The sequence below is a fragment of the Loxodonta africana genome, chromosome 2 (genome assembly GCF_030014295.1).
Source record: "Loxodonta africana isolate mLoxAfr1 chromosome 2, mLoxAfr1.hap2, whole genome shotgun sequence".
In the NCBI taxonomy this organism is placed as follows: domain Eukaryota; kingdom Metazoa; phylum Chordata; class Mammalia; order Proboscidea; family Elephantidae; genus Loxodonta; species Loxodonta africana.
The window spans coordinates 211,734,344-211,746,009 of record NC_087343.1 but is presented as its reverse complement, the minus strand read 5'-3'; the positions used below and the strand labels follow the sequence as shown (position 1 = coordinate 211,746,009).

Genomic DNA, 11,666 nt, shown 5'->3' with positions numbered 1-11,666 from the left:
CATGTGTGCATGTGTACCAAGGCTTGAGCAGACATGGTAGGATTGCTTGTCCACTGGTGGCATGTATGCACACATGTGTGTCACATAGATGGGCACAGAGGAAATCCTGCAGCCAGCCCAAAGATAGCACTGGACTTCCATTCTCTAGACCCACAGGTGGGGGGAGGCTTGCCGGCATCCACAATGTAGGCTGTGTAGCACCAGCTGTACACAGACCCCTGTGTGTGTGCCTGGCAGTGGCCTGTCTCCAGCCAAGCACCACGGACGTATTCGGAGCCCGTGGGCGTATGTGGGAATGGTATGAATTGCCAGTGCCTTTGTGTGGAGATCCATGTGCGTGCGTCTTTGTGTTTACCCTGGGCTGGCGCAGGTGCACCACGATGGGGGATGAGGCAGGGTTGGCCCCAGGGGTCCCCCTGAGTCTGGACACAGATATTCTTCAAGTTGTCACACAAGCAGGTGTATTGGACTTGTAGGGTCAGTTGGGAAGAAGGGTATCAGAGCTGTGAGAGGCCTGAGGTTGGGAGGGCTTCCCTGGAAGAGGGGGGCCTGTAGGTGGGCTTCTAGGACAGCCGGGAGGAAAGTGTTTGCGTGGGGATATGCTCACACATCACACATCTGGACATCAATGAACATGTGTGCGTCCCGGGGTGGGGAGATGTGCATGCCAGCTCTGTGGGCCCACCCAGCCTGGCCTTGGGGCTCCCTCCTTGACAATGGCAGCAGATCCCCAGTGTGTCCAAGCCAATGGGGACCACCCCAGGAGGCATCTCCCACCAAGCCAACCCACAGCGTCTCTCGCAGATGCACTCCATCCGCAGCCTGCCGTCCCTGCGGTCCCGTGAACAGCGAGGGGAAGACGGTGTGGAGGACATGACGCAGCTGGAGTGAGTGCGGGGGTGGGGGCTGTTTTGGAGGTCATCACCAGGGTCACCACACTCCCAGCCATAGAGCCTCCTCAATACCAGGGATGCATTTCACCTCCCAGAACGTTTTCAGAACCTCAGCTTCCGCATCTGCAAAATGGGTTGTTGTGTGGTATCACAAAGGTCAAATATGTGAACATCAAAGCTCAGTGGGCCAGACAGGCCTGGGTTTAAATTCTAGCCCCACCACTTACTAGCTGGGTGACACTGGGCAAATCACTTAGCCTCTCTGTACCTTAGTTTCCTCACCATAAAATGAGAGTGGTGATAGTCCCTTCCTTTCACCACTTTTGCAAGGGTGCAGGTACGTTGGAGGTGCTCACAATGAGCACAGTGCTGGTCAACATCATGATCCAGTTATGATGACTCAGCCCAAGTGTCTGTCGTCTAGCAGTGTTCCCACAGCCCCAGTGCAGTAGGTGGAGTTATCATTCCCATTTGACAGATGCATAAACTGAGGCACAGAGAGGTTAAGTAACTTGGCCAAATTCTCACAGCTGGCTGATGTCAGGGACAGAACTTGAACTCAGGCCTGCCTGACCCAGAGCCCAAGCTCTTACTTAGCCACCGCCCAGCACTTAAGGGGAGGAGGGCATGTGCCAGCTCGAGCCTGGGCCCTGACTGCTCTTCTCTGCACCCTCTCAGAGACCTCCAGGAGGCTACTGTGCTGTCCAATATCAAGACCAGATTTGAACGGAACCTCATCTATGTAAGTCCTGGGGCTGGTCCTGCCTCCCTGCCTGTGGGGCCTTCTGGGGGTGGGGGTGGACACACAGGTTTCTCCTGTGGGGCCCCAGACCTGTGGCTGCTGGTTTGAACTTTGAGGTTTGTACCGTTTGAGCACAGAATGCTAGTGCCTGGAGCTCAAAGCCCTAAAACGTGGGATCTTAGAACGTTGTAGAGCAGAGGCAGGGACCTGGAGTCGAGGAACCCAGAAATGTGCAGTTTCCGCTGCAGGCCCTGTGGATACAGACTCCACCATCCCAGAATCCCTAGACTTCGGTCCCAGAATGGGGAAGGCCACCGGGGTGGGAGGAGCCACTGACCCCAAAAGATAAAAGGGAGGGCCGAGGGCATAAACCACTGTGGGGAAGGCAAGGACCCGGGAGGGCTAGTGGTCCCCAGGGTGCCCTGGGCTCCCCAACTCTGCCCCATTCCAGGGAATGGATGCTTGACCTCAGAAGTCCTTTGGGAGTAAAGGAAGTAGGCAGCAGCTGATGGGGCAATCAGCCTGGCCCCCCTTTGCAGAGTGGTAGCTGTGGGGCTTTACTCTTTTCAAATTCCTCCCAGCCTCAGCCTGGTACAGTGCCTGAAATTCCAGTTAGCGCATGTGATCCCAGTAAGCTGTTAGAGGGCCTTGGGTGTGAACACTGAAGCCAGGCAGCTAAAGCTCTGTCCTGATGGAAGTGGGGATCCCAGCCTCCAGGAGCAGGGTGGGTGGGTGTAGAGGCCACGAGGAGTATGGGCATTGAGGCCACCCCTTCCCAACAGACATACATTGGTAGCATCCTGGTGGCGGTGAACCCGTACCGGATGTTGGGGATCTACGGGCCAGAGCAGGTGCAGAAGTACAACGGGCGGGCTCTGGGAGAGAATCCACCGTGAGTGTCCTGGGGGGGCGGGGGCTGTCCCGCGTCCTTCTCTCAGCGTGACAAGAGCCTGGCTGCCGCACACCATGGGTTGGGGCTGATGGTGGTGGGCACAGGCCTGGCCACACCCTCTCTGGGCCTGAGGCTCCTCCCCCCATGGCTTGAGACCACAGTGTGGGGTGGGAAGCACGTCCCTAAGGCGGTGAGGAGTGGGAGCAGGGTTGGACCCTGGGCTGGACAGAGATCCCCCTGGCCTAGGGAGGTGATGCCTAGCAGCCTGTCTCCCCAGACACCTCTTTGCAATTGCGAATCTCGCCTTCGCCAAAATGCTCGATGCCAAACAGAACCAGTGCATAATCATCAGGTGAGCTGGGGGTCAGGCGGGGTGGGGTGCCTATTCATGGGGATGAATGAGGGGACTTCAGGAACGTTCTGCAGCAGGCCAGACCTACGCTGTGGCCTTGGGAGGTCCCTGGGCATCTCTGAGCTGGCGTGTACCCATGTCCCACATCCTTCCCCCACCCTAGCTCCAAGGCAGGGCTGGGGGGCCCAGGAGAGGCAGGGAACAAGAGAAGCCCACTCTGCCTCTCTGTCTGGGCAGTGGAGAAAGCGGCTCTGGCAAAACCGAGGCCACGAAGCTGATTCTGCGCTACCTGGCCGCCATGAACCAGAAGCAGGGCATCACCCAGCAGGTGGGTCTGTCTCTCCAGGACCCTCAGGTGAGCACCGTTGTAGTGCATGCTCCATATGCTCCCCAAGAGGCAAGGATCCTTGGCCCCACTTTGAGGACAGAGAGCCTGGGCTCCAGAGGGGTTGGGGCCTGGCCAGGGGCTGCACAGAGAGAGACTGTTGGGCTCTGGGCTCTTTCTGATGCCCCTGCCTCCCTGGGAAGCGCCTGGGGGTGGAGTCCCCTCCTGTCTGTGTTCCTGGTGGCAGCTCTGTGTTCCAGGGTCAGAGAGGGGGCCACAGGGACAAGAGGATTGCTCTGTCTCTCCTGCCTGGTGTCTTTGTCCCAGTTACAGCCCGGAGATTCCATATTCTCACACGCGGGAGTAGGACAGGCCTGAGTGTGGGGGGAGTAGATAAGGAGAGAAGCCAGGGAGGCAGTAGACCCTGGGCAGGGACCCCTGGGCACCGAGGAGAGGAAGGACTAGAGGTTTGCTAACAAAGCGGGTGCTAAATTGTCAAACCTGAGAATGTTAGAGCCTCAGTAATTTACCGAGGACCTAATGTGTGCCCAGCCTGCATGCTAGATGCTACAGAGGCAGACAGCAGCAACCAGACAGATGTTCCAGCTGCATAGAAATTTCAGTCTAGTAGAGAGACTGAAGAAAACAAATAAGTAAATTTTGTGCATGTAAAGGATGATAAGTTGAGAAGAAAAAGAACGAGGAGGGGCAGGGGGTGTTAAGGGCTGTCCTTTTAAGCATGGTGGTTAGGGTGGGCCCCACAGAGAAGCTGAAGAAGTGGCCTGAGAACTTTTCGGGGAGAACCACCAGCTAGAAGATAGGGCAAGGGCAAAGGCCTCAGTGTGGGAGCCTGGCTAGTGTGGCCAGCGTAGAATCCATGTGAGAGGGTGGGGGCTCAGACCAGGGAGGGGTGAGGAGTGTTAAATTCCAGGTGTGTGAGAGATGGGGAGAGCCCAAGGATGCCCCAGGTGCTGGCCTTGAGCCGTCGGCAGGATAGGGCTGCTGGAGGAGCAGTTACGGAGAGAAGACGATGAGGTGACCTGGAGCGGCTACTGGTCCCTGCAGAGCACAGGTCAGGGGCTCAGGAGAAGTCGGGTGGGGCTGGAAGCAGGCCCTCACCTGCTCAGACTGCACAACCGCAGTCTCAGACACCCCAACACGAGTGTCCACTGAGGCTTTGATGTGGCTACAGTGTCCCAGCCAATGGGGGACTCCGCAGGGGTGACCCTTGGGGGATCAGCCCAGGAGACTGCCTGCCAGCCCAGCTGGGACCAGCCTTCTTAAATGTCTACCTTGGCCTGTTAGTCTCTTCCATGCCAGCATGGGCCTCCGGACAGTCAACCCTCCCTGTGTCTCCAGGTTAGACTTAAGGAGGGACTAGTGAGGTAGGTAGGGAAAGAAAGAATTGTGTACCAAGCACCTCCCAGGTGCCAGGTGCTGCCAGCTGTGTTGTCATTGCTTGATTCTCACAGCATCCTTGTGAGGGAGGTCTATTTGGATCCATTTTATAGATGGTTTGGCAGGGGAGGTGCCTTGCCAGTGTCCCAAGGTGAGATAGTAATGGAGCTGGGATTTGAAGTTCACTGTCAGAGAGCTTATCTTGGCAAAGGTCCGGGAGGCCGGTCGGGGCTGTGGGAAGTGGCTGGGTCTAGAGGAGTTTCTATGTCAGCGCACAGTCAGTGTGAGGACATGTCTACTAGCTGGGACGAGTGTGGGACTCGTCTTCCAGCTGCTGTTCTGCTCCTCCTCATGTGATCCAACAGTCCAGAGCCAGGTTCAGTTTTAGGCTTGATTGGATCCAGGATCTTAACCAACGTCCCTTATCTTGGTTCCACCTCCCCTGTTTATGATCATCCTCCTCAACCTACCTCCCAGTGGTCAGCAGGATAATGCCATAGTAACACAGCTCCCACCTCCCAACAGTCCAGTAGTCTCAAAGCTCTCTCTCATTTGTGGTTTTGGCCATGTCTTCTCACTTGAGCCAGTCACATAGCACAAGGTGTGCTCTGTCCTGATTGGCTGATACCTGGGCCTGGTCCTTGGGGTGGGTATGTGAGGAGGGTTTCCAAGAGGATGGCTGGATGCTGGGCAGCCCAGAGCACCTGGTACCGCATGGGGGCTGGATTGGAGGCCCTGAGGTGCCAGGTGTTTACCCCCGTCAGGCCCATCAGGCCTTGCCCCCAGCCCCTGGCTGTGTGTCCACTCTGTGCTGGGCACAAGAAGCAGCACCCCCCCACCACCACTCATGTGCCCTCAAAGGCTCCCAGACGGAGGGATATGTCTTAGTCATCTAAACCTGTTGCCATCGAGTCGATTCCGACTCATAGCGACTCTATAGGACAGAGTAGAACTGCCCCATACGGTTTCTAAGGAGCACCTGGTGGATTCAAACTGCCAGCCTTTTGGTTAGCAGCCATAGCTCTTAACTATTGTACCACCAGTAACAGAAATACCACAAGTGGATGGCTATAACAAAGAGAAATTTATTCTCTCACAGTCTAGGAAGCTAGAAGTCCAAATTCAGGGTTCCAGCTTGAGGGGAAGCCTTTTTCTCTCCGTCAGTGGAAGGTCCTTGTCATCAATCTTCCCTTGGTCTAGGAGCTTCTCAGCACAGGGACCCTGGGTCCCAAGGAGGCACTCCGCTCACAGAGCTTCTTTCTTGGTGGCATGAGGTCCCTCTCCTCTCTGCTCACTTTTCTCTTTTATATCTCAAAGAGATTGACTCAAAATACAACCTAATCCTGTAGATTGAGTCCTACCTCACTAACATAACTGCCTTTAATCCTGTCTCTTAACATCATAGAGGTAGGATTTGCAACACAGAGAAAAATCACATCAGATGACAAAATGTTGGACAACCACACGATGCTGAGAATCACGGCCTAGCCAAGTTGACACACATTTTTGGGGGACACAATTCAGTCCATAACAGGATAGTTCAGGGCAGACCCCGGGCAGGCCCTGTCCCTCTCTGACACAATATTACCTAGACAGGCGAGACTGTGGTTGTGGCCCAATGGAGGGAGCTGGCATTGTTCCCAAGATTACAGATACTATTTCTGTGGTGACAGGGCCTTCCCTGCTTCTCCCCTAAGAATGTATCCTCAGGAAATGACTCAGCAAATGGAAATGCTGTGTACAAACCTGCTTGTTGCAGTGCAGGGACCCCACCCTCATGGATTCTGGAGTCGGGCATGGGACCTGAGGCATGTAGCTTCACCTCTCTAAGCCTCAGTTTCCTCATCTGTAAAATAGAGGAAGTATTAGTACCTACCTTATAGGATTATTGGAAACCCTGGTGGCATAATGGTTAAGTGCTACAGCTGCTAACCAAAGGGTCGGCGGTTTGAATCCGCCAGGCGCTCCTTGGAAACTCTATGGGGCAGTTCTACTCTGTCATATAGAGTCGCTGTGAGTCGGAATCAACTTGACGGCACTGGGTTTGGTTTTATAGGATTATTAAAAATGACGTAACTAGGATAAACTGTCTGGTGCATGTTGTTAATTTCCAACTCATAGCGACCCCACGTGACAGAGTAGAACTGCCCTATAGGGTTTTCTTGGCTGTAATCTTTACAAGGAAGCAAGGAGCTAGCCAGTTCTTTCTCCTGTAGAGCCCCTGGGTGGGTTTGAACCACAAAACCTTTTGGTTAGCAGCTGAGCACTTAACTGTTGTGTCACCAGGGGTCCTTGTCTGGTGCATAGTAGGTGTCAATAAGAGTCCTGACGACGCAGTGGTTAAGAGCTTGGCTGCTAACCAAAAGGTCGGCAGTTCGGATCCACCAGCTGCTCTTTGGAAACTCTATGGGGCAGTTCTATTCTGTCTTGTAGGGTTGCTATGAGTTGGAATCGACTTGACGGCAATGGGTTTGTGTTTGGCTTATCGTTAGCTATGGAGTCTCTGGGTGGTGCAAACAGTTAATGTACTCGGCTGCTAATGGAAAGATTGACGGTTTGCGACCACCCAGAGGCACCTTGGAAGAAAGGCTTGGGGATCTACTTCAGAAAAATCAGCCATTGAAATCCCCATGGAGCACAGTTCTCCTGACACACACGGGGAGGCATGAGTCGGAAATAACTCGACAGCAACTGGTTATCATCGGCTCTGGTCACCCCTGGGCAGTTCTGACTGTGGGATGCCCTTCCTTTATCCATCCATTTAGCAGATATTTTCTGAGGGCCCACTCTGTACCAGGTCCTGTGTAGGTCTGGGAGTTTAGAAAGGGGGCTGCCATTCCAGTGGGAGAGAGATGACACACAGCAAACAGATGGAGAAGCAGAGTTACTGGTGGTGCTGTGGGCGCTACGGGAAGAGGACACTGGTGGGGCCTGACCTAACCAAGGTAGTCAGGGAGATGTCACCTGAGGCAGGTGATAGGTGAGCAAAGAAGATGAGCGTATGAGCCAGGCAGGTACGTGAGCACCTCGGCTTCCGGGAGATGGAGCAGCGAGTGCAATGCCCAGAGGCAGGAGCGCGCCTGGGTGTGGTAGCAGTGGGTAGGGGGAAGTGCACATTCCCAGAGCATTTCGGCAGGTAGAGCCAGCAGGACCTCCACACCCTGGAGGCCACACACAGCCCCCAAGCCCGGCCATCTGGGGACAGGGGCTGAAGGCCTGTGGGGTCTATGAGGTTCCAGATCTGTTCTCACCTGGTGGCTCTCCCACTTGCCACCAGGGGCTGAAAGGGGTCCCTGTCGGTCTGAGGTCTGAGGCTCCTGATCTCCTGGGGGGGGAGCAGTGCTCAGTCTGCTGGTAACCCACTTCTGTTCTTGTCCCTTTCTTTTTCCCCTCCTTCCTGAACCCTCCCGGTGCTCCTCAAGATAAAGGTACTTAGAGCGTGCATGTGTGTGTGCACACACGCCTCATGCCACCTGGACCCTTTTGTGTGTGTATATGTGCATGTGTGTGCATACTCGTGTGTGGATGGTGGTGCGGGCTTGTCCAGGGCCAGGGCTGTGGCTAGGGGGCTTCGTGATGGGAGCTGCTGTCGCAGGGAGTCCAGGGAGTTGGGAGAGGAGTGGCGTGGGACTTGCAGTGTGGGGGCTGGGTTGCACAGTGTGGAGAGGGGTCAGGTTGAAGCAGTGGGGGGCACTGGAGAGGCCCCAGGGTTCTATAGGGAGCCCACCTCCAGTTACCCCTCACAGAGGGGGTTCTTGGGGTGGTCTGTGTGTGCGGAAACCCAGGGGTAGTCCCAGCCGTGCTCCCTACCCCAGGCCCCCAGAATACTGCCCAGCCCCCCAAGTCCCACATCTTCTGGGGTCCAGATCCTGGAGGCAACACCCCTCTTGGAGTCCTTTGGTAACGCGAAAACCGTAAGGAATGACAACTCCAGCCGCTTTGGGAAGTTCATGGAGATCTTTCTGGAAGGGTAAGTGGGTAGTAGAAGGAGTGCCCAGGGAACCCTGGCTTTGCAGGGCACCCCAGTACCTGGCCACAGACCCTCAGAGCCACCCCCCACCTGACCCCACATAAGCTGCCCTGTGTTCCCACCTCCAGGGGCATGATCTCTGGTGCCATGACTTCCCAGTACCTGCTCGAGAAATCCAGGATTGTGTTTCAGGTGGGCCGGTGTCTCCTCAGCCCTGTGTGTTGGGGCAGGAGGGGCTGGTATGGATATGCAGAGCTGGCACATGGTAGGCTTGGTAAATGCTGAGTTCATGAACAACCCTGTGTGGGGGGTGGGTGTGGGGGTGGGACGGGTGTGTGTGTGTATGGGTGCGGGTGTGTGGGTGTGGGTCTCGATGTGTGTGTGGGTGTGTGTATACCTGTACGTGTGAGCATGTGACTGCTTCCCCCCCCATGCCCCTCCTACCACACTCCTTGCTGTTTCTGAAGCAAACCAGGCATGTGCCTGCCTCAGTGCCTTTGTGCCTGCTGTTCCTTCTTCCCCCTGATACTCATGTGGCCAAATCCCTCTCCTCCTCCAAGCCCTGCCTGAAACGTCACTTGCTCCAAGAAGCTTCCCTGATTACCGCACCCCACGAGAACTCCCTGACCCCTCCCTTGCTTTAATCCTCTATGAAGCACTTACCGCCATCTGACACATTTTATATCGTGAACTGAGTTGCCAGGTATCTCTCTTCTAGCAGGCCGACTCCATGCATTCTTGGGATTCTTGTCTGTCTTGCTCCCCACTGTGTCCGGGGGCCCAGGAAGTACCCAGCCCACCTGGCTGGTTGGCCCATGGGGAGGCTCTGTGTGTGCACACTTGGGCCTGTGAACACACATGTACGCAGGTGTGTGTGGCTGGTGCACATCAGAGACAGGCTACCTTGTTCCTCTTTTTCTAAACAAAGTAAAACCTGGTCTGGAGTCTGCTCCCCACCACCTATTACTGGCACCCTTCCACCCTCTACTCCACCTCTAGTCAGTGTCAGGCTGGGGAGGCCAACTTGCTGCATGGGGTGCCCTGCCTCTTCAACGGCTCTGTGTATGTATATGTGTATGTGTGTGTGTGTATCTATGGGCATGCCTGGGTCTGTAAGTGTTCCCTCTCCGGGCTGGCCCACCCCCTCCAGGCCAAAAATGAGCGCAACTACCACATCTTCTATGAGCTGCTGGCTGGGCTGCCTGCCCAGCTCCGCCAAACTTTCAGCCTACAGGAGGCCGAGACCTACTACTACCTGAACCAGGTGGGCACACCTGAAGGGCCTATGGGGCCTGTAGGAGTGGTGGGATGCCACTGAGGCCAGGGCCGGGGTTGCAGTGGGCACAGCCTTAATCTGCCCCAGGAGCTGAATAAGGGATGTCCCACAGCCCTGGTCTTCCCACCCCCATCACCCCTGGGCTGGGTGGGCAGCCAACTCGTGCTGCCCCAATGGCCAATGAAAGTTATGGAGGTTTAGGGAGGAAGAGTGTGGATTTAAGCTTTTCACTGCAGCAAGGGAAGCAGATGTCTTTGTGGTTCAAAGTGGAGAGCACTGGAGGTCTACCTGATTCTTGAGTTCTTTGGAGCCTCGGGGGGAACTGGCCAGCCTAGAGCTACTAAACTGGCCCTCTCTGTGCCTCAGTCTGCTCAGCTGTAAAATGGGACCAATAGAGTGCCTACTTCACAAGGATATAGTGAGGATTAGATGAGGAAATGCCTGTAAGCACTTAGCACACGACCTGGCACGTAGTAAGTGCTCGATAAATGTTGGCTGCAGTTTTTTGTCATCATTACCATTGGGCTGTGACAAAGGTCGAGGTGTAACAACCACTGCTGCGCGTAGCCATTATTCGGCTGTGCTCAGGGTCTCCGGCACATGAGAATGGAATGCCCTTTTCATGATGAGAGCTTGAGGGACTGGCTTAGGGTCACACCACTGGTCAGGCAGACCAGGGACCTTGAGGGCTCCAGATTCCCACTCAAGGCCCCTGCCCTCACCCAGGGTGGGAACTGTGAGATCCAGGGGAAGAGTGATGCAGATGACTTCCGGCGGCTCTTGGCCGCCATGGAGGTGCTGTGCTTCAGCGGTGAGGACCAGGACAGCATCTTCCGCATCTTGGCCTCCATCCTGCACCTGGGCAATGTCTACTTCGAGAAGTACGAGGTGAGAAAAGGCCATAGCCTGCATGGCTCCCCAGCACCTTGGGACAAACGCCATCTTCTCAGAGGCTTAGCTGCCACCTGTCTTTCCCCTTCTGGCCACACTGTGCTCATATCATTTGTCCTTTTTTTGCTTTTTTTTTTTAATGTTGTTTGTCTTACTGCTGTGTGGAAGCTCTTCATATATGCTAAGGAAATCAGCCCTTTGTCTCTGATATGAACCGTAGATATATTTTACAGCTTGTCATTTATACCTTGACTTCCTTTACAGTGTTGATTTGTTTTGTTTTGCCATGCACATTAAAAAAAAACTTCTAAGCAATTCATTTATCAATCTTTTCTTGTGTAAAATTTGGACTTTGCATCCCGTTTAAAGGGGTCTGCCTCGTTTGGGAATTATAACAGCCTTCTCCCATAGTTTTTTCAAGACCTTTTATGGCTTTGTTTTTACATTTAGATCTTTCATTCCATCAGGCATTTATCCTAGTGTCAGGTGTTTTTTAATTAAAAAAAATTTTTAACTATTTTTTAGAAGTGTTTTATTTATGTTTTTTTATTGAGACAAATTCATATAACATAAAATTATTTTAAAGTGAACACTTCATTGGCATTTAGTACATTCACAATGTTGTATAGCCACCACCTCTGTCTAGTTCCAGAACATTTCATTACCCCAAAAGGAAACCCCATATCTATTAAGCAGTTACTCTCCATTCCCCCCACCTCAAGGCCCCAGCAACTACCAATCTGCTTTTGGTTTCTGTGGATTTGCCTGTCCTGATCTTTCATATAAATGGAATTGTACATTATTGGTCCTTTTGTATCTGGTTTCTTTCACTTAGCATAATATTTTCAAGGTTCATCCAAGTTGTGGCATGTATCAAGACTTCGTTTCTCTTTATGGCTGAGTAATACTCCATTGTATGTATGTAGC

At 53.9% G+C, this 11,666-nt stretch overlaps 1 protein-coding gene across 1 annotated transcript in view; it reads left to right on the top strand.

The window, feature by feature from the left end:
• MYO15A (myosin XVA) overlaps positions 1 to 11,666 on the top strand; it is a 76,798-nt gene that overhangs the window by 8,827 nt on the left and 56,305 nt on the right. Inside the window, exons 2-11 of the mRNA XM_064279385.1 lie at positions 805 to 887; positions 1,572 to 1,635; positions 2,418 to 2,527; positions 2,805 to 2,879; positions 3,117 to 3,207; positions 8,025 to 8,030; positions 8,469 to 8,572; positions 8,701 to 8,764; positions 9,723 to 9,836; positions 10,575 to 10,736. Coding sequence (XP_064135455.1) covers positions 805 to 887; positions 1,572 to 1,635; positions 2,418 to 2,527; positions 2,805 to 2,879; positions 3,117 to 3,207; positions 8,025 to 8,030; positions 8,469 to 8,572; positions 8,701 to 8,764; positions 9,723 to 9,836; positions 10,575 to 10,736 — 873 coding nt within the window. The remainder of the gene's footprint in view (positions 1 to 804; positions 888 to 1,571; positions 1,636 to 2,417; positions 2,528 to 2,804; positions 2,880 to 3,116; positions 3,208 to 8,024; positions 8,031 to 8,468; positions 8,573 to 8,700; positions 8,765 to 9,722; positions 9,837 to 10,574; positions 10,737 to 11,666) is intronic.